The sequence below is a fragment of the Dermacentor silvarum genome, chromosome 10 (assembly GCF_013339745.2).
Source record: "Dermacentor silvarum isolate Dsil-2018 chromosome 10, BIME_Dsil_1.4, whole genome shotgun sequence".
In the NCBI taxonomy this organism is placed as follows: domain Eukaryota; kingdom Metazoa; phylum Arthropoda; class Arachnida; order Ixodida; family Ixodidae; genus Dermacentor; species Dermacentor silvarum.
In genome coordinates this window covers 33,115,559-33,137,849 of record NC_051163.1, presented here as the reverse complement: position 1 = coordinate 33,137,849, position 22,291 = coordinate 33,115,559, and the positions used below count along the sequence as shown (strand labels likewise).

General features: G+C 47.6%; 1 protein-coding gene across 1 annotated transcript in view; it reads right to left on the bottom strand.

Moving 5' to 3' along the window:
* The window catches only part of LOC119465858 (WASH complex subunit 5-like), a 27,372-nt gene extending 18,271 nt beyond the window's left edge, over positions 1-9,101 (bottom strand). The window contains exon 1 of the mRNA XM_037726337.2: positions 9,027-9,101. Within this exon, the coding sequence (XP_037582265.2) occupies positions 9,027-9,101 (75 nt within the window). The remainder of the gene's footprint in view (positions 1-9,026) is intronic.
* Positions 9,102-22,291: the final 13,190 nt, after the last annotated feature.

The window sequence follows — 22,291 nt, the reverse complement described above, 5'->3', positions numbered from 1 at the left end:
GGGCCGGAGAGAGGCCGCCCCCGTGGAGGAAGAAATAAACTAGGCGAGAGCATACGTGAGGCAGCTAGTCTTGGCAAGCGAACTCACCGTCAAGCGATTTCCTTCGCTTTTTACTTTGCAGTAGGGTCAACACGTGACCCTGAGTGACAACGTATTGGCCGATAATGTTAGGTTCGCAGCAGTTTCAAATCAGTGCGCACCCGTTCACCTGCGCTGCTGCCCTGCACCCGGCAGCATTAAACCTACCGCGCGCTCTGATGTGGCGATCACGTGTTGCGCCATTACTTCTTGATGTCAGTCGTGCTGCGATGTTCTCTTCTAGTTATTCCTTCCTCCATGCCCACCCTCCTCAGTAAGCGCCATGTTTAACATACAGGGTGTTCATTTTTAAGTTTTACGGAATTTTTAGAAATCGCCTGTGGCAGGTAGCATAATTTTATCATTGAGCTGGGTTATTCGATGAGGTGCAAATTCGCACGATAAATCGAAACACATATTCAACTAATTAACGAAAAATCACTGATTAACTTCTTAGTTAATTACTTTACGACACATATAACAATTTACGAATTGTAGCCGGTGATCTTGTCAGGCGTATCCACTTGCAATGAATTTCCAGAATGACACCAGTTTGGAGATAGGCGCCATCATACTCGCCGTAAAAATGCACTGTTGTTCCACCTAATTTTTTACCAAATGCATTGAAGCACAAAAGTAACTGTAACGTCCATGTATTTCGTCCAACACTTTGAGAAATAGTATCTCGAAACTGGTGTCATCCTGGAAATTCATTTCAAGTAGATGCGTCTTGCAAACTCACCGGCTACAATTCGTAAATTGCGATATGTGTCATAAAGTAATTAACCAAGAAGTTCAATAGTCAATTTTTGTTAATTGGTTGAATATGTCTTTCGATTGCTCGTGCTACTAATGTCCACCGTTCAACGATAAGAATTATGCTACCTGCCACAGGCGATTTTTAAAAATTCCGTAGTAGTCACGTAGTAGTTACGATGAAGAAAACAGTCGCAAAACTGTGAATGACGAAACGGACTTTTTATTGGGCGAGCCTGTGCCCACAAAAGCAAGTTTCACTCGAAGCACAACGATAGCGGCGAACACAATCGGCGATCGTCGAAATCTGATCAGCGGCGAAGCGCGTCGGCTTTTATACATGAGTCATCGAAGGTTCCATAGTAATCTCTGGTACCCGCGTGTCTTCCAGAAGGTACTAGACAATTGGCGTCGCTCATACAATCAGATTACATAAGCGTCGGTGACAATTGACAACGGATAGAAGCATCGATAACGTTCGAGAAAATTCCGATACATGCAGGCGCTTCCTGCGCCGAGCGATAACATTTAAGGTGGCGGTCCGGCAGCACCAGCCCCCCGTTTTGAGTACCTTTGGAGCAACCGCGGTGGCTCTTCTACTTAGGATATAAAGTTGTGGTATATACCATAAAAAAGCTTAATTCTTGTATATTCTAACTATAGATAATATTAAGAAATTGATTAATGTGATTTAGAAATAAATGTTCAAGAACAAGCATGAGATGCATGGTTTTTGCGAACTGTGTCTCAGTTGTGACCATATTTAGAAGAAATTACTGCATTTACTGCATTGCGGCTTGCTCTGTAGCTTTAGGACATATTTATTTCCTAGACGCAGCAAAACAATGTTAAATTTTTACTTTTTGGATAATTTGCTTTTGAAGTTTGCCAAAATATCGCAACTTCTGTTGTAACATCCCGGCAACTAAACGCTCAAGGAAGCTAAATTTTCGACAAATTAGAAATCAAGCAATTTCCAATTGGGATGCAAAATTTCATTTATGTACCTTTCTTGGCTTTCCTAATAATGCGACCGAAATTAAGCAATATTTAGAATTCTGGTCCTACTTTTGCCCATTTTTGCGGGAAGGTACTAAAGCTACGAAGGTGCGGTGTAAAACTAATAAAGGTACATGAATAAAATTTAGCGTCCTACACGGAAATTCCTTGAACTCTAATTGTCCAAAATTTAGCTTTCTAGAGCATGTAGTGGCCGGGCTGTTTACAACAGAAGTTGCGATATTTGGCAATCTTCAAAAGCAAGTTATCCAAAAAGTAAAAATTCAACATTATTTTGCTGCGTCTAGGAAATAGATAAATATGTCCTAAAGCTACAGAGCAAGCCGCAATGCAGTAAATGCGGTAGTTTCTTCTAAATATGGTCACAACTGAGACACATTTCGCAAAAACCATGTATATCATGCTTGATCATGAACATTTATTTCTAGATCACATTATTCAATTTCTTTATAATATAAATAGTTGGAATCTACAAGAATTAGGCTTTTTTATGGCATATACGACAACTTTATATCCTAAGTAGAAGAGCCACCACGGTTGCTCCAAAAGTACTCGAAACGGGGGGCTGGTGCCGCCGGAGTGGGACCACCACCTTAACATTTGTTAGCCGGTGAAAAGCGGTCACCGGGGAAAGATAAACAAGTACACGTGTCAATATGAACACTCTGTATATTGCTTATTCCTTCACTAGTCACTAGTGGCAATTATAGTTGACCTCTAACAAATTAAACATTATTCTTTATCAAAATTTATACGCTTGTATGTCTTATCCTGGTTCCACCTTTCAAGCGTTAAAATAGGTACTTACGTGAATAGATAACTGTTTCAGCCTTTTTAAAGCGCCGGAAAAAAAGTCGATTAATCGATTAATCGACGAAAAACCCCGCATCGAAATCGATTAATCGATGATACGCTAAAGCGACGAACGATTAATTGTTAATCGATTAAAACATTTAATCGACCATCCCTATGCCGTCGTAGTCAGGTTGCGTGTCGTTTAGTTTTTCCCCGCCTCCACTCTACTACGTTTATGTTTTCTGTCTTCCTCTCGATAGTCGTTCTCGGGCTATAATTCTGTTTACACATTCCGGGGATGGCCTCGTGATGCTCTTTCGCGTCGGCGGTTTGTTTGCGTTCCTTCTTTGATTGCCCAGTGTTCAACGTGATCATGTACTAACGCTGCTTGTGCGCGCGTCCCCCTTGTGTGTGTGTGCGTGTGTGTGTGCTGTGCTCGTTAGCTGTTTGGTGCCGTGTCGTTGTCAACGCTGGCTCCCCCCCCCTCCTACACACACACACACACACACACACACACACACACACACACACAACACACACCCACACACACACCACACACACACACACACACACACACACACACACACACACACACCACACACACACACACACACACACACACACACACACACACACACACACACACACACACACACACACACACACACACACACACACACCACACACACACACACACACACACACACACACCACACACACACACACACACACACACACACACACACACACACACACACACACACACACACACACACACACACACACACACACAACACACACACACACACACACACACACACACCACACACACACACACACACACACACACACACACACACACACACACACACCACCACACACACACACACACACACACACACACACACACACACACACCACACACACACACACACACACACACACACACACACACACACACACACACACACACACCACACACACACACACACACACACACACACACACACACACACACACACACACCCCCCCCCCCCCCTGTTAGCGCTATATACGCTTCTTCTTGCCTTCATAATTGGTGTTGGCTCGATTGCGTATTATTCTATTCGCGCGAGTGTTCAATGTTTTCGTTGTAACGAAGTTCTTAATTAAATAAAGGTGTACTACTGGCGCATAGTTTCGAAATTGTCAAATCTCAGCCGCACATAGTCTCTCCCGTACAAGAAACTACAAAAAAGTGCCCGATTCATAGACGATGACTGTCAATGTAAGTTAACAGCACAACACTGCTAGGTTGTTGCAGTTACGATATTTGAATAGCTTTTGTTCTCTTATTGCTTAATTACGCGCTGAACAGAGCCGTTAACCAGCACATCTGCGGCACACCCCGCAACGTGGCTGCAAGAATACGCGCCATTTGTATCAGTAGTGAAGGTCCCACCTCCGACCACGAAAACGGGCGATAAAGCCAACGCAACAGAGGCTCTCCCGCACAGCTCTGACGCAGAGAGGGAGAACAGGAATAGTATTCGCAGGACACTTGCGGTCACTTTTGGGTGGCGTTATGGGAGGCTGATTAATTCCTGTTTGTCAAGGGTTGAGGCGTTAAACATGCATCGCTACGTTTCGTACTTCTCTGTATACGCACGGCTCTGCTGTTCGCGCAGTGTCTCCTTCATCTCTCGCTAAACATAGCATAAGCCTGTAGGCCATCGCGGCATTCCACGTCGCATACTTATGAGGCCATGTGAGCTTGTGCTTGCATCATTTGTCTCCTCGCGTAGTATTTATTTAGAAGCGATTCAAGAACGTACAGTAAGGTGAACGTCTGCACTCGTTGGTGTGGCACCCTGAATCTGCCTAAAGCGCGCACGGTTATACAAGAACAAAAGACGAGAAACAACTCGGAACAGCGCTGATTTCCAACTGGTTTCATTCGCCAAATAAACACTTATACAGGACACTGCAATGAAAACATCGAAATTAAAAGTACAGAAGCGCCATTTTCACCTAATCACACCATATGAAACCACGTCATATCAAGTGCGCCTGTGATGTTCAATATAATCTAGCTGTTTGTGGGTTCCGGCAAATCGATGGCACACTTACACATTTCCGCATGGCGCCATCTCGGCAGCCTCAATTTGCACACCGTCAGTCAGAAGTGAAGAGAGTTTTCCACGTAGTGCGTGATTAGGTTACAGCGGTCGTTCTGTATATGTTTTTTTTTTTTTTCGTTTTTGGTCTTCTTTCTGCGTATTATCTCTATCCCTGTTTGCCCTTGCACTGTAAGCATATTCAGTATTCAAGAACGGTTCGCTATAACGTAGTTCTCAGGAAGTGTGCCGACATCTGTCGTAACTTTTTTTTTCTTTTTTTTCTTTTTTCTTTTTTTTTTTTGCGTTCGAGGCACCGTGGTCGTCGTCTGCTGTCACTCCCGACTGTTCTTGCCGCCGTCATCTGCAACACTCGCCGCCACACGAGTCACGCACAAGGCTTTCTCCTCGACGCCGGTGTTACGTGTCTCGTCGCCTTCATTAACGTTATATTGCGGCAGGCACCAACGCCGCGTCGTTATCATCTGCGCGCCTCGAGGGGTTTTCTTCCCCGCTCACGTCGGCGCGACGCCCATTTTCCTGTCCGCCTCGTTAGGAGATGCCCCCCGTTCCTGTCCTCCTCATTGTCGCCGTCCTTCGATCGTATACTGCGTCGTTTCTACTTTGTTTCACGATAGGGAAAAAAAAAAGAAAAAAAAAAAGCTGTCATCCACTCGAATTTATTACGAAGCTACAAAGGTAACCAATATACGGGTTTCTCGGAAATGAACTTCGTATAGTCGAAGAGGAAGTTGTCCTGGGCCGGCATTCGAAGCCGGGACCAGCGCATTTTCGAGGCTGTTTCTATCTACCATCTGAGCTAACCAGCAGGCTGGCAGATCGCATCGCGAGAATTCGTTCCAAGTGCATCCGGTTTGCGAACTCCACGGCTACAATTTGTAAATTGCAATATGGGCCGGGCCATAAGGCACTTGGTTAAAAACGTAATTAGTGATTGTTTATTAATCAGCCAATTATGTATTTCAATCTTTGTGCGAGTATAATGTCCGCCCCGTCGAGTAGACCAGCTCATGAACTAGAATTTTGCTATCTGCCACAGGCAACCTTTAACAATTTTTGAAAGTGTTCGCTGAAACAAATGATATATATATATATATATATATATATATATATATATATATATATATATATATATATACTCCTCTTTTCCCGTTCCCATATATGGGCAGTCATTTCCCGGGAGGTTCTTTATGCTGCATACTCCTCTTCCGTACCGGCCTTACGCCAACTCGAGTTTCCTTCTGGTGTAAGCTCGCTCGCCAAATGCGTGTGTCCGTCGTTGCTATACGTATACCAGTCGGCACGCTTGGTCGTCTAACGACTTCCGACGCCCGTAGGCACTCTAGATGCTTCGGCGCGGCCGTGGATCGGTCACGATACGGGATCGACGTTTTATTCGCGCCTCATATAGTATATACACTGCGCCCACTCTACTTTTTGTCGATGCGAGTGTTTTTTTGTCGGGGACCTCTGCTATAACGTCGGCGCAGAGTGATCAACGCAGGTTTCACCGATCAGATCGCGACCCCGCGACATTTTCAGCTATCGGACACATGTTCTTCCGTTCTGTACTTCGCGGTTTTCTTGCGTTGTCGGCGGTCATTTATTTTCTCCGCCATTTTTCCTCGCGGAGGTTAACGCGATATATAGGGCGTCGCTGTCAGCACCCCCCCCCCCCCCCCTCCCCCCTTTCGGTGTGGTCGCGCGCGAACCATCGTAGCACCGTCACTGCCTTCGCATCTACATAGTATATCGTACGACGTCCAATGGCGAGTCTTCACTTTCCTCATTTTTTTTTTTTCATCGACTCCGAGGTCTGGTGACACACTTTCACTCCGCCCCCTCTTTCCACTCCCCCTTCTTCGACGCACGCGACTTGGTTGCCGTTGCGACCGTTATAGGCATTCGCGTCGACGCCCTCTCCGATTCCGCGATGCTCATCTCCGGTCATCGATATCGGCGTTGGCGCCGGCCGGCGCGCCGTCTTCCCTAATCTTTCCTATATAACCCGCCGTCGTCGTCGTCTTCTTCGTCATCGGTCGTCCGCGTAGGGTCCGCGATGACCGCGCCAGGTCATCGTAAAGGCGACCCCTTTCATCTTTCTCCTTCGCCTCCTCTTCCCAGCCGGAGTTCCATTCTCGGGCGACGCCGATCGAGCCTTATCGAACGCAGGGGCCACACACACACACCCACGCATCTCCTGCGCGCCCACCATATACCGCCAGCCACTGCCACGGTTTCTTTCTTCGTCACGACGACGGCCATCGCCGACCATCATCAGCGTCTTTGTTGCAGGGCGCGCGCGCCGTCTCTCGCGGTTTCCTTCGAACCGACGTGTTGCTGCTGCTGCAGCAGCTAACGATGCTCCTCCCCCCCTCATACACTCACTATCGAGGCCTTACCGCGCCACGTTGTCGTTGCTGTTACGTGCGTTAGCCCCCGGACGGACCGGCGGCCTGCGATCTCTGGGACCGAACTCGGGCTGCGCCTTTCGTTTGGGGTTTGATATGCTGCGCGCACGCGCGCTCTGTATAGCCCTATATACGCCCGGAAAGCGCCGATCCGTTCATCGATCACGTGCTTTTGTTATATTTACGCCGTTCTTCAAGACCCACCGCGCCGCTGCTGCGTCGCGCTTTCTGCACTTTCTGGTGTTATGATTGGGTGGAGGCGGAGGAAACACTGGTCATTCATTCATTCATTCATTCATTCATTCATTCATTCATTCATTCATTCATTCATTCATTCATTCATTCATTCATTCATTCCGTGGTGAAAGGCGCGTAGGCGACGAGGCACATAAGAGATATGCACACACAAGGCGCCTTATGTGTGTCGTCGCCTACGTGCCTTTCATCTCGGAATATGCTATGAACCCACACGCCCATGTTTACATCCTAACGTCGTATATTTCATTCATTCAAGCTTCGCCCTCCTTTTAATTTCCTCTCGTATTCCATGGGTATTCAGGCTTCGCTTTTTGATTTCGTAGGCAATCACCTTGCCTTCTGCGAGATTTTCATGTGTAGCCCTTCCTCCACGTGGAAGTCAATTTAAATCGTTCGATGTACGTTTCTTTCATCTCGTGTGCTTTTGGTTGTGATTTTCGATTCCGGCGTAGAAGGGCCGCTTCGTTTTTCTTTTCTTTTTTTCTTGTCGTTTTGTTTGGCGGTTTGTCCTTGTCATGCAGAACAGGCACACCCAGACGTTATCTTTGGTTATTCATAATTTAGTCAAAGCGAGAACCGCCTCATATGTCAGAGCTTTCTGTCTGTCCTTATTTCGCTGCGTGTCTCCCTTTTCTTCGAGTGCGCTGCTTTAACTCCAAGGCACTCGGGGCCAGCGTAATCTGCCACCTTTTTGTCGATTTTATCGTTAAATGCAGCGATGTTTGACAGCTGCCGTTCGTGATTTTCGTTTTGACACCGATGATTTTGCGTTTCGCTTTCAGTTTACATGCACCTAGTTCAGAGTAAAACTGACCGACAGTCGTCGACCGTTTTCTGAGCCTGATTTTTTCGAAGCCGTCGATTATGCTGACCGACCCAGCACCAGTTGACATCAAATAAAAAAAAGAAGAAGAAAGAAATATCACGGTAGCAAATTTCTGTCGCCTCCCTTACATCATCTGTTCCCTGCAGCCACGTCCCCACACGGCCCCTTCATGTTCCTCATACATGTCCCCACGCATGTCCCCTCATGTTCTCCATACATGTTCCCGGCATGTTCCCGATCCATGTCCCCAAACGTCCACTACAGGCCCCTGAACTGATCCACGTTTACAGTGCTACAAGTGCTACAGTGCTGTGCGGTGCTAATATGCGGTGACAGTAACCGACTGCCATTGTGTATCTGTGCTCCATTTCTTTCTCTAACTCTACTCTCCCGTCACCTTACCTCCCCCTCCCCTCTCTCCCCAGTGTAGGGTAGCCAACTGGACCGTCCCCTCTGTTTAACCTCCCTGCCTTTCCCATTTATTCTGTCTCTCTCTCTAACCTACAACAAACAAACATGTGCGTGTACTTCTTGGTATCTCTGTAACCCGTATCTGCGTCGTATCTATACATACCACGGCATCGAAGCACCAGCTCCCCCTAGCAACAAGTATTGCTGGTCGATACCTGCCGTTGCGGTTTGCGCGCTTGCTTCCGCCGCTCGTGCATCGCTCCCCTCTTCTGCTGCCGTGGCTCGACGTGCCGGATTGCGTGAAAGATGCGGTCGTTCCCGCATATTCCAGCATCATGTCCTGCGCCGACTGACCGGCTGGGACCGCGGCCGTGGCTCGCTCGGGGGCGTGATCACGGGTCCTGGAGAGGCGAGCTTTCCCGCGCGCATGATTTATGTCGTGCCCCGGGGCGCGGTTAAAGAAAATAAAAAATAAAAGAGCGACCACGATCAGACGTGACGAAGGTACTAGGAGAAATTATCCTTCGTGGACGACGCGTGTTGGGATGCGAACCGCACGCGGTCGCGCCGGCTCGCTCGCGAGCGCGAACATAAATTGCCGACGTGCGCGAGCGGTACTGCACGCTAGCTGCTAAGACGTGCCCGAAGCTGATTTGCCGACGATAACTTGTATAACAAACAAAATAACTGCCCCTGGAACACTTGCAACACAGATTACTTCCTAGAGTGCCTCGATGCGCTCGCTTGCCCTGGAGGCGCGCGTCGGCGAGTACTCCACTGCGACGTCAATCAATCAATCAATCAATCAATCAATCAATCAATCAATCAATCAATCAATCAATCAATCAATCAGTCAATCAATGCAGAGTGAGAGAGCGTAAGAGGAAAATGATGCGATTGCTTTTCGCAAATGAAGCCATCGACATTCTGAAGGCTTCCAATAACTGATTTTCCCAATAAATAAGAGAGTATAGCGCGACGCAAGGGTCTGCTTCATTAACACCGAGAATGAGTGCAGTTTAGTGTGCATGGGCGTCGCGGCAACTCTGTCAGAGGTAGAAGGAAACACAACTGAGGCCGACCAATGCGAATAAAATATTTGGACGAGGTTTCGTCAGACTCCCGACCCCGTCCGTCAGAGATTGTCGGGCGTGTTGAAACGGCAGGATAGCTCGTTGAGCCAGAATTGCTCGTTGAGCCAGAATTCGACGGCCTTTTGGCTTGGAGTATATACACGGGTCCAGCGAACTCCGAACGATGAACTGCGTCCGGCGGCGATCGCCAGACGCCAACGCGACACAGTAAACATCCTGCGTATGTCGCCGCGTCTTCATCTGAAGTTAGTCGTCAAAGTTAAAGCTATGTATGCATCTCATGGACTTTGTAGCGTATTCAGGCAGGCGATTCAACGAGGTCGCGCGACCGACCGCGGCTGGCAACCGACGTTCACACCGGTAAAGCGCGACCTACTGCCCGTCGCCTCATCGAAATGTCTCGCGATATTTTCCGTTCACGTCTGCTCTCACCGCCATTAGAGAGATTTAGCGTATCTGCATGGTATTCCGCTATCCACGCAGGTCGGGCGGAATAGTGGGTGAGGGGGGGGGGGAAGTGTTGAGCGGGGGTGCCAGCGGGGGTAACCTGCCCGGTGCAGCCCACTCACGCTTGCGCCCCCGCTCACCCTCTATTCCGCCCGATTTGCCTGCGTTTAGCGGAATACCAGATCCGCTAAAACTCTCTCTTTCTACGTAAAATAACCGTGGGCGTGTACCGGCGTCCTGCTCCTTCGCCGCTGATCGGTTCAGTAGGTTTGCGACTGTGGTGACGTGACTGAAAAAAATTAGCAGCTAGCGACTGGCCCAAAACAGTCGCTTTTCGACCACAGCGACGATTTGCGATCGGTCTCCTTTTGACCAACTTGGTGGGGTTACCTCCGTGGGTCGTCAGTGTGAATGAGCCCTTAGTCAGAGGCTGCGAAGCGTGCGTTTGCCTCGAGATCTTGCGCTTACAGATCTCCCGGTTAATGCGGCGCCGCGTCGCATTAATTTTTTTTTTTTTGCAATCTCGTTCGTGCTCGCTCTTGCCTCCGAATTTCAGGGGCCGGCTCGCTGGAAAAGCATTACAACGATAACAGGGACGCCGGCGTCACTTTGCCGATCTGGCTTACTTCGGATGCACGCGGGGCCTGCAGAAAAGAAAGCCAGGCGCCCCCTAACCGCACGCTGGTTATTGTAACGGACACCCCATTTAGTTCGAAAGGGAGCTTATTATATGCGTTCGCTTAAACGTTCGTTTACTTTAAAAGCGCTTTCGTGTACTTCGTTTGTGCGCCAGTGCACACGCAGTGAACATTTGACATCGTGGTCATCAGTATAATCTATATGTACACTGACGGATTAAGCCATTTCGTTATCATGTACGGGAACGCTTTCTTTTTCTAGGCATATAGGCAATGTGTATTACCCATTCCTGGCAGTGTTAGACTGGAACAAAGCACGCGAACAGCAATGATGACAAAGGCCAGACCTTGCCACATGGCGTCTTAGTCGGGGTTTCCTTAACAGTATATATATATATATATATATATATATATATATATATATATATATACACACACAGAAGGGCCACATAAAGAGCGATGGTACGAAAAATGTTAGGCCTAACGTTAAGAGACGGGAAGAGAGCGGTGTGGTTTAGAGAGCAAACGCGGATAGCCGATATTCTAGGACATTAAAAGGAAAAACTGGAGCTGGGCAGGCCCTGTAATTTGTAGGATGGATAACCGGTGGACCATTAGAGTTACAGAATGAATACCAGGAGACGGGAAGCGACATGTGAGGATGGCAGAAAACTAGGTGGGGTGATGAAGTTAGGAAACTTGCGGACGCAAGTTGGAATCAGCTAGCGCAAGACAGGGGTAATTGGAGATCGCAGGGAGAGAGCTTCGTCCTGCAGTAGACAGAAATATAGGTTGAGATGATGATGATGGCCGATATATGCACACACGTGGAAAGCGTCGCACGCATTAAGCACCCGATGGTTGCTATCTCCCTACACCAAATGTGCACGAAATGCATGAACTTGCTTGTGGTGTAGTTGTTGCCGTTAATGCACAAAATTGATGCTAAAACAGGACGGCTCGACCAGAGATGGGAACCCACTGTGATAGAAAAATAAATAGAAGTGTGGAATTTAGTGGGAGGACAGGATTTCAGTATAGATAGATATGTTGATTGATTTGATTGATTGATTCATTGCCCTACGTTTTCATGCGCTCCACTGACAGTGCAGCGATTTTTTCGCCCGATCTAGCGACTTCTCTGTCTGTTTAGCTATCAGTGATTCTTTTTAGCGACTCAGCAGTTTGGTGATTTGTTAGCGACTCTGAAGTTAAAAGCTGCTTTAAATAGTTGCCTTCTATAACGTACTTCATTACTCAAAAGCTACTTCAAGGCAGGCCGAAATTGTACGTACAGGGTTTGAGCTCTGTGACGTTGATGAAGCAACGGTGGTCTCTAAAGAGGCCATGCGCTGCGGTTACTTCCGAGGTAATACGCTTTAAAGTGCGCTAAAAATTCAGTTATTATCATTACTATTTTTTTTTCAATCCAAAACTTGTTAGAATGGGTCTTAACGGCTGGGGGGACTGCAGTTTCACTACATACGCGTTCGATTCGTAGACGTTAGCAAGCGTAGCAGCAAATAAACTGTATACTGGAACATGTTGCAATAAATTTTATGCTTGTATTAATGATGCAGTAGGCGGATAATATAGTGGATCAAGTGTAGAAATGCGTGCATAATGGAGTGGCTGGGCTTTTTAACGTAATGCCCATGCAAATTTAAACGCATTGCGTCTTTTTCTCGCGGCTTTCGGGCTAATAAATGCTGAAAGCAGCTTTCAGGTGGATTAAGGGACGGAAGCGAAGCGTTCGACCCAAATTAATGCCATGTAAGTCATCACCGGTGTTAACAACGTGACAAAGCTCGTTTCGCTGAATTTATTACTCCTCGCACGGAGCTCTGAACGATAGAAAATTGGAGGGCTGTACGTTATCGTGCAAAGAAAATACAGTTAGCCCTGTTTCTTTTAGGACGTGCGGCATTTTAGTAGTTACAATTTGAAGCTGAACGCGGAATTTTAGCCCTGTCAATCGTTGTTTTGCAAGCGTATTGGTTAAGAGCCCTCTGCATCTTCTGGTAACTTGTTAGTTTATGCTTTTCCTGCACGGGCGCCAAACGAACGTGAAAGGCTTTGGTGGATGCGTTACGCCGCGCACGTTAGCCTATAAGATAATGTCCCAAAATGCCTTCGTTATCTAAAGTCAACTCGACAGTTTTAGGGGCAATTTTCGCAAAATTTAGCAACAATTTAGCGACTTCTTAGTCTCAGTTTAACGAAAAGCTCGAATAATAGTTGGCAGCGGTGGTCAGTGTTAAAAGAAGACTACGTTCCTTCTTGAAAAAAAAAAAAAAAAAAAAGAAGCAAAGGCTCAAACTAGCAAGCTTCGAGAATTTTCACAGGTGATGCATAATTGTACAGCAAGAAGCTGCAGACTGCACTGAAGAAACTGAGTTTGGTAGGTTGATGCTTCGTGCATTCTCTAATGAGTCTTTTAAATTAAACATTACTTTAGTATAAATATACTGCATTGTCAGCCACGTTGGTTTTTTATTTGTTTTTTCGTCATGGGCACAACGCAAGAGCGCAAGATAATCATTCGCTGAAAGCTTTACGAGAAATGAGAGACTATTCTTTTGTAGCCGATTACGGAGCGTGGGACGTCGAAAATCCCGTCAAACACGATAATTCTTTTGAACAGCAAAGTAAAGTGGTCGTATGTAGCAATACTCACCACGTAGAAATGAAATGGGGCCGCGTTGAGCTACGCGGGGGCGTTCAATTTACCTGAAGCTCGAGGTTCGGGTTATTACGGCGAAGTTTTAATGGGCAGTTCCGCAACGGTTTTCATGTGACGGTCTGGTCGATGTCGAATGCATATTCAACGTGACGCGTATTGGAGGTCCGAATTTGCTTTGAATAGTAACGATCAGTGATTTTGAAATAAACGTTACCCTGCGTATATCTAATACGAGTAGACAACCACTTATATACGACGTTCTTTATTTTTGTATTTTAATGCGATTGCAATTATATTGACACTCGAGGCGCATTTCTGCCGTCGGCGTCGCCGTGAGGCTCTGTACGAAGTCCACGGGCGATAAAGCCGTCGCCGCGTGCCGTATGCTCTGTGTGCGAGTGAAAGCGAGCGAGGGTGAGCCGGCAATCGCGGCTCAGTCTTCCGCACGCAAGCGAACGAAGCGGGAAGGAAGCGCACCGTCATCCAGTCGCGTGCAACGCTCCTGAGGGAGGGTAAGGAAGGAGGGGGGGGGGAAGCATAGTACGCCTCGCGCTCCCGCCCGGGCGGCTGTACATTGAAAGCAATGTGCTGCGGGGGCAGAGTACTTCCGCCCTGCGCTGCGTTTTCGCGGCTTAGTTCGCGTTGATGCGAGCGGCGGGACGAAGGTCAATTCGCTCGCTGCTGCTGCCCGCCGCGCTTACTCACTCCAGTGTTTCCACAGCGAGTTTCCGCGGTCATCGAGTGAGATATGCGTTTGTGTTTGCTTGTGCGCGCGTGACACCATGCTTGTTAACCATGCATGGCCCCGTTACATGATGTGTAGGTTTTTACTCACGCGTGCGCGCATGATCTATGGTGATAATCTATCTGACTTCCTTTTATTCATATTTCCTTCCTTTTTTCAGGGGCTAATACCTACATAGACGGTGTACGCCTCGCAATAAACCTTTAGTTGAAAGTATTCCCTGGTCTTGTATTCTTCGTGCCGTCCTTCGTCCCTTTTCCGCCATTATGGACTCGTATACCAACTAGTTAAGCTAGGAGTTTGTACGGCAGCGGCGGTTAAGGCTTGCTGACGCCGTGGTGTTGCAATTCAGTCATATTTGGAGGCTGTCACCGGTGGACCATTAGAGTTAGAGGATGGATACCAAGAGAAGGAAAGCGCAGTCGAGGACGGCAGAAAACTAGGTGGCGTGATGAAGTTAGGAAATTTGCAGGCGCAAGTTGGAATCAGCTATAGCGCAAGGCAGGGGTAATTAGAGATCGCAGGGAGAGGCCTTCGTCCTGCAGCGGACATAAATATAGGCGGATGATGATGATGATGACTGTAAGAACAGCCAGCTGCGGCCGTTGTCGAACGCGGCAGCAAAACTGCCGGCTGCGTTCGATTTCCGAAGATTGTGAGAATTGTCGCTCACGCTGTCGTTCATGTGTCAGTTGTCGAAGTGGCATACATCTGAAAATGATTTTGCGGTTTATTAAGGCGAAAGCCTTATATACTCCATGAATCAGGAAATCCGCCGGCCGTTGTTTTCATGCGATAGTACCAAAACCCACGTGACCAAGTGATGACGTCACGGTCCCGGCGCTGGACCTACTGCGGCTCGCACTGCGAAATCGCACGGTGAACAGCGTCGGACGGGCGCCGTGGCCTAGACTAAAAAAACCGACCTGGTCCGCTCCCAAAATTGGATTAAGGTGGATTAAATTAATGGGCTTAAGGGGAATTAAGGAGGATTAGAGTGGGTTAAGGTGGAGTCAAGTGGATTAAAGCGGATTAAGGTGGATTAAGGTAGAGTTTTAATGTAAGGTGATAACTTGGAGAAGTCATTATGCTTTCGCATTCAAATCACGTAAGGATATAGTACTTGAGTGACTGTCAACGTTTTTCCACCACTGCACAGAATTGGCAAAAAGAAGTTGCTTACAGAAATATGAACACCGTGAAATGGGGGAGGGGGTTGAGAAGAGGAGAAGGAGGGGAGGCGAGAGAGGAGTAATCACATTTTTTTAAAGTCCCTTTTTAGTTTTCCTTTAAACTTTTCTCTTTACGGACCGCTGCTTCAATCTTCCTTCCCTGCATCATCCCAGCTTCTTTATCATCTCACTTGTTATTGCGCTACCCGAATACTATCTCGGCTTTGAGCTTGGCTCACTAAACACCGCAGCTTCAGTCTCGTTTGTTATCACATTCTGTTTCATCTTCGCGCCGTTCTTGTGCTATATCCATGGCTGTCTCGCGTGCTTGCCTGTTAAGTACGCATTTTTGTTTTCGAGGCTTTGAACTGAACTAGCGCGTGGCTCGGCCCGCTAAAGCACGTTTTATTTATTTCCTCCGGCCCGATGTCTTCTCCGGCTTACACGAAATTCCGGCCTTCTTCTCTGATATCTCTTCTCACTCGTTTCTTCTGTCGGTTTTCGAGACAAGCGTAAGAGCAGGTTGAAAAGAATATATGTATATAATCGAGGAAGCAGGCGAAGTGAAACTTCGAGGAAATTGAGAAAAGGGACATGTTACACCGTATTCTCCCGCTCTGCGCTTCGTGGTGTAAAAAAGGAGTAATAAGAAAGCGTACACCACATACCGCATATATATATAGAGGAACACGAGCGCCAAGTGGATTAAAAAAAAAAGTGAAATAGACAGACAGGCATTCCTGATAAGCTAGAGGAGTTAAATTGGCAGATAGTAACTCGGGATGGAGGGTTTAAGGAAAAAGGGACAATAAAAAAAAAAAAAGAAGACCCAGAAAATTGACTGAAGGAAGCGCATTACGGTGTCTCGCATCGCGTTGAGCGACGGTGTAAAATCAGAAACTCGGAAGGAAAGCATCACAGGAGCGACAGAGAGAATATATATATATATATATATATATATATATATATATATATATATATATATATATATGAAGAGACAGGCTAAGGTGCTAAGATCGGGCACAGGGTATACCCACAGCAACAGCTTTGGAAGAAGATGAGTTAGGGCGCAGCTAGCGAAGTAGTGGCGAGGGACGCTGTGTTCTTGCACATGTGTGTGTGTGTGTGTTTCTTTCCCTCCCTCTCTGTCTGTGTGTGTATGTGTGCACGGACACGAACATGGCGTCGGCCACAGCCCCGTGGAGCGTAATCGAATTTTGTGTTCCTTCGCGCGTGTACGTACCTTGTATGGTCGCTTGGGCGATCCCAGTAGTTTCCATCCTTTTTTTTTGTTGTTTCCTTGTGCTCTATGTCTTTTGTTTTCTTCTCGCTTAGCTCATCTTTGCTCCTCCCTTCATCGTCGCGAACTTGTCTGAGAGAAAACGTACTGCGTGGGCTCCGCCTCCCCGCGCCTTCCCCCTCTCCATTTTTTTTTCTTGCGTTTTAACGTTGCTGCCTTGTTGTTGCGTCACTTACTTTTCTTTCCTTTTGATTCATCTGGGCTTGCTGTTGCTTTCTGGGATCTTACGTGCCAAAACCAGTTGTGATTATGAGGCGCGCCGTAGTTGAGGGTTCCGGATTAATTTAGAACCACCTGGGGTTCTTTAATGTGCACTACAACGCCAGCTTCTACCATTTACTGTAATCGCTTTTTTTTTTGTCCCATGTCTTATTTGGTCTCAGAGCTGCGGTAACGTTGTAACTTCGTGGACGCTTCTACGTTCGCTACCCTTGCCACCATTATTATTATTTTTTTAAATTGCTGTATCACCGTATGATGTTCTTCGCTTCAAGGTCCGGTCTGTTTTTTTTTTTTAATTTTCGTAAGCTGCCCATTGTGCCTTGCGTCTGTTAGTCTATTGTTTTTCTCTCCTTGTGCTCAACCATCTGCACCGTCAGCGTGCTGGGTCTCTCTTCGTTTTGTTTCTGTTTTTTTGTTTTTGTTTTTTTCTTGGAGCACGGGGCGGGGCGGGGGGGGGGGGTCTTCTTTTTCTCCTTATTTGTTTTCTACTTTTAATGATTTTCCTTTCGTAGCCCGTTATTTACTGAAGCCGCACAGGAATCCTAACGCTGCTTGCGGGAACCACGCCTCTTGATTCGCGTCGAGATCTTTCTTTCTTGCTTCTTTTCCCTGTAACTTTCGCGTAGCCTGATTGGGTGAGACGGCAAAGTACAAACTTTGCGTGCCGATCTAATCGAGTGCTCGTGTTTTCTCGGGCGGTTCGCGAGCAGCTTTGCGGCTAGATTATGCGTCCCTGGCTTCCGCGTGCTGTTTGCCGGATGAATAGACCCGTATACCTTCGCTCCCGGGAACTTGCCGAGCGAATAGCTTCGCAAGTGACGAAACGGTAGTAGTCATCTCGCTACCTAAATTCTCGAAGGTGCGCGCCACAAGTTGAAGCGCTGAAAAATGGATTTGTATAAGGCAATATGGCGCCGAGGCTGTCTACGGTGGAAAGGAGTTCCCGAAGCGTGACGTGGCAGTCCGACGAAAGCGTGGGGCGTGCGCAGACTTCACAATTACGTGTGCGCTGGGAAACAGGGTTGACGAACATTGCAGGCGCATCTTAATGAGCGTTTGAAGCAGGAACGTGCGTTTACCGTCGACGAAGTTTTCGTTTTTCCTGTTCGTCGGGCCGTTTCCAAGAAGAAGCTGCTTCCGCGTGCAAGTAGGAAAAAAAAAAAAAAAAAAGAAGAGCACCTCTCAGAGGAAATTGCCTTGAATTAGGCGATCCTTCCTTCTTCTTCTTTATTTTTTTTATTGTCTGTTTCAGCAACCGTGCACTTTCGTCGAAAATTACTGGAGGTAGGTAGATCAGTCAGCTCTTGCCTTTGCGACCCGTCAGTACGGTACTTCAGACGCTGTGAAAATTATGACGCTGCATAAATTTGCTTGAATATAGGCCTTGGGACTTCGAGTAGTGCTTGTGGCTTTTTCTTTTATTGGCTCTCGCCATGTTTAACTGTACTCACTCATTTGTTGAACGGCGGCGCCCTTAGGGTGGGAAATTGAGCTGCAATTTATTTTTACGCCTTGAAAGCGTGCTTCACCTTTTGCAGTTGTGCGCAACGAAAAGCCACCTTTACAGTGCCATTTCTCATGCGTTTTCTTTCTTTCTTTTTTTTTTTTTTAAGGTACGTTTTACTGACGTCTGGAGTGAGCCAAACCGAGGCGATGCAGGCAGTTTTAGAATTGCGTCATTTTCGTCTTTTCTTGTTTATGTAGTCGCTTACTTTGCAGTGTTTGTCAGTGGGCGTCTCGACGCTGTCATGTAGTAAGTCAGTTTCGCCGAAACCAGCCGCCAGGGGATTCGAAGAAAGCGAGACAGCATTAAAAAAAAAAAAAAAAAAAAACGACAATGACCCACGCGTCTTCGCTAATATTACCCACTGATCTTGGCCGACTTCAAGCTCACTAATGTTCTCAGTTCCGATTTCGGTCGCCAACATGTCCAGTCACACGCAGAGCATGCGTACTACTACTTCGACATCTATCACACCTCGGACACTCTTACCTCGTGACAGAAGATCGAAGGTGTCACGAATGTTAACCGCGTCCCTCCAATTTCGCTTCTACCGCTCGCTAGGGTGTTTTTTGTCCTCGCACTGCTGTCAACTGTGGGAAGCTAGAGCGAAGTCTGCCCCTGGGTTTCGCCCCGTTGAGCTTTAAGGTACGTTCTGCGCGTTTCAGTTCTTTCGATAGCAGTGGCAAGAAAGAAAGAATGAGTGAGAGAAAAAGAAACAAAGAAAGAAGGCAATGCAGTGTATGTGTCGTGCCTTCCGATAGCGGCTGACTCTTTTGTAGCGTCATAGTCGTTCTTCCTTCCTAAACAAAAAACGAAAAAAAAAAAAGAAAACGAACGAGAAAACTAAGATCGGAAGACCTACGTAGAATTGCTCAAAAGAAAGGGAAGTCCTAGCGAGAACGTGCACTTAGACGCGCGGATAAAGTGGCCGTTTTGCAGTCGTCATGAATTCCAATTGCTTTTCGCGCGTCGTTTGCCACGCGCCGGAGCGACAGCGTGTTTATCGTTCCAATTTTTTTAATTTGAAGTTCATACTTTACTTCCAGCTTTCGCAAGTGAAAAAAAAGAGGGGGAAGGGAGGGCGCATGTTTGACACGAGGGCTGGCGGAGAGCGCTGACCCCCCCCCCCCCCCCCTCCCCCGACCTTCAGGGGGAACGGCGAGCGTCATCACCATTTTCCTTACGTGTCGTGTCTGCACACGTATATATATATATATATATATATATATATATATATATATATATAGCGAGAACCAACATACATATAGAGAGAGAGAGAGAGAACGAAAAATTTAGTGCGGCAAGAACCGGGGGTAGACGATATTCTTTGACATTAAGCGGAAGAAATGGAGCTGGGCAGGCCATTCGTAGGATGGATAACGTTTAGCAGAATGGATACTCAGTGTGATGAGGTTAGGAAATTCGCAGCGAAGTTGGAATACGCTAGCGCAAGACAGGGGTAATGGAGATTGCAGGGAGTTCGGCGAAATAACCGAGCGGTCCTAAAGGTGCTGTTGTTTAGCAGACATCGTGTATAAAATAAAGGGAACACGTTGAAAGTACGTTGAAGGTACGTCGAAAGTACGCCGTCCATCGAACTAACGAGGAATTCATCGACAGTTCTTCATTTTTTAATCGGCTTTATTTTTGTAATTCCCGTTTCTGGTGCGCGTTGCTCGAAATACAAGCGCTCCAAGTTGCCCGGTTTTCTGTATTCTTGCTTAAGATATGTGTCTGTATTCCTTTAAGACCGGCAGGTTTTAGAAAAAAAAATCAAAAACAAGAACAAAGGCGCTTATGGGCGCGCGAGTCGTGTCGGGATGATGATGCCTGATGCTATAAACGCGGCACGGCAGGACGACATTTGTGGCGTTCCCTGGCGCCACCTTATAAGGCTAGCGCGGTGGAGAGAAGGACGCGCCCTAAATAGGGATCGAAAACGGCTCTGCGGACCGGAGGAAAGGGAGTAAGAACGCCGTAATAAACAGCATCGGGAAAAAGACAGGGTGTATTACAAGAGAGGGAAACAAAAGGGGAAAAAAAGGGGGGGGGGAGATCAATAAGGCAGTGGCGGTGGAGGTTGAAGGAGCGACGTGAGGCCGAGTGTCCCGAAAGAGTAGCAGCAAGAGGTGTTTAAAACAAGAGATTCGAAGGAAAAAAAAAAAGAAAACGTTCGGAATGAGAAAGCGTTTGAAAAGATAGAAATGGCGCAACGACGTCATTCCAGTCAGATGACGGAAAGTAACAAAGAAGAAAGGACAAAGGCGGGGGCTGTAGGGAGAGGGGTGGGAGTGTATGGGGAGAGAGGGTCGCATGGAAAGTATGTATAATTCTCCTTTGGTGCTGGTGCGTCGGAGTAGAACAAAGATCACATCACTTCGCACACACGTGTTCCCGCAGTCCAACAAATTGAGTTCGGATGAAAATAAAGAAAAGGCGCTGAATAACAGCTCCAGACTCCTCGGAAAAAAAGGTAGGGAAGCGAATTAAAGGGAGAAAAGAAAAAGGGAAAATGAAAACTAAGGAGTTGCGTTTTGCTGCGATCGCGGTCCTAGCCAGCGGCGCCGCCAATAACCCGAACAAAAGAAAACAGTTTTCCTTGTCAGCCTTGCCTTTCTCGGAGCCACCTTCGTTTTTTTTTCGTTTTTTTTTCTATAGGGATGAAATGAGACAGAAGAAGAAAAGACGAGGGGAATGAAGGCGGGAATGTAGTGTATAGGGGAGGAAGTTAAGGAAGGAAAGAAAGGAAGTTAGCCGGGGTACTGGTGGTGGTGGTCGCTGCCGATCAGGTCCGTCGGCTTGCGTGGTGTTTGGGGGAAAGATGGGGAAGAAGGTGGGGACGTGAAGGGTGATAGGGAGGCGGGGACGAGGGAGGGGGGTGAGGGTAGATTTATAGGGGCATCGATTTTTCCATTTACCGAACGCAGCAAGCCGGAGCAGCGCGATCGGTCGCTTTGCTCTTGTTCGATACCCGCGCGGCAGCGAGTGTGGCGCGGCTGCTGGCGGGCAGGGATCAGGACAGAAAGATAAGAGGGAGGGGAGAATGGGGAAGAGAAGGGAGAAAACAGGGATAGGAGAGTGGGGAACGTTCTCGGTGCCGGCGACGCGTTTCGGGAACTACCGCTGCTGTCTTCTTTGTATGTGCGTACGTGCTTGTGTGTGTGTGTGTGTGTGTGTGTGTGTGTGTGTGTGTGTGTGTGTGTGTGTGTGTGTGTTTCTGTGTGTGTTTGTGTGTAGTGTAGCGTAGTGTGCGAGCCTTTGTCTTCGGCGCTCCGCTGCGGTGTCTATCGCGCGGCTGCCGGCTGTCGTGTGTGTTGGTGCGTGCGTGCGTGCGTGTGTCGCTCAAGTGGTGTCGTGCAGCGGAGACTAGAAGAACGACTGGGGATGAGAATCGAAAGAAAGAAAGCATGAATGAAAAGAAGGAAACGAAGAAACAGTGCTGCGTGCCATAGCTTGACTTCCCCGCGCCAAAAGTATAAGCGCGGGGTCCGCGAACAATTCCTTTTCTTATGGGGGAGAAGGTGGTGGTGGGGCAAGAGCGAGGCCCAGGCACGGCACCCGTATTTTTTTTTTTTCGTTTTTTTTTCGGGAGAAGCTGGTTGCTGGCACAACGCTTTTTGATTCAGCCGTGTCGGAACCGCAGCGGTGAATGTGTATGTACATTCTCGGTGAGCTCGCCTCACCGGGCCTGGTCGACTGTATAGTAATTTGGAGCGACGGGCGGGTGTTCCGAGTCGCTCGGCGAAGCAGGCCCGGGTCGCCCTTCGTTTCGCGGGTCTAGGAGCGCAGCCGACACAGCTGCGTGGGCGCCCAC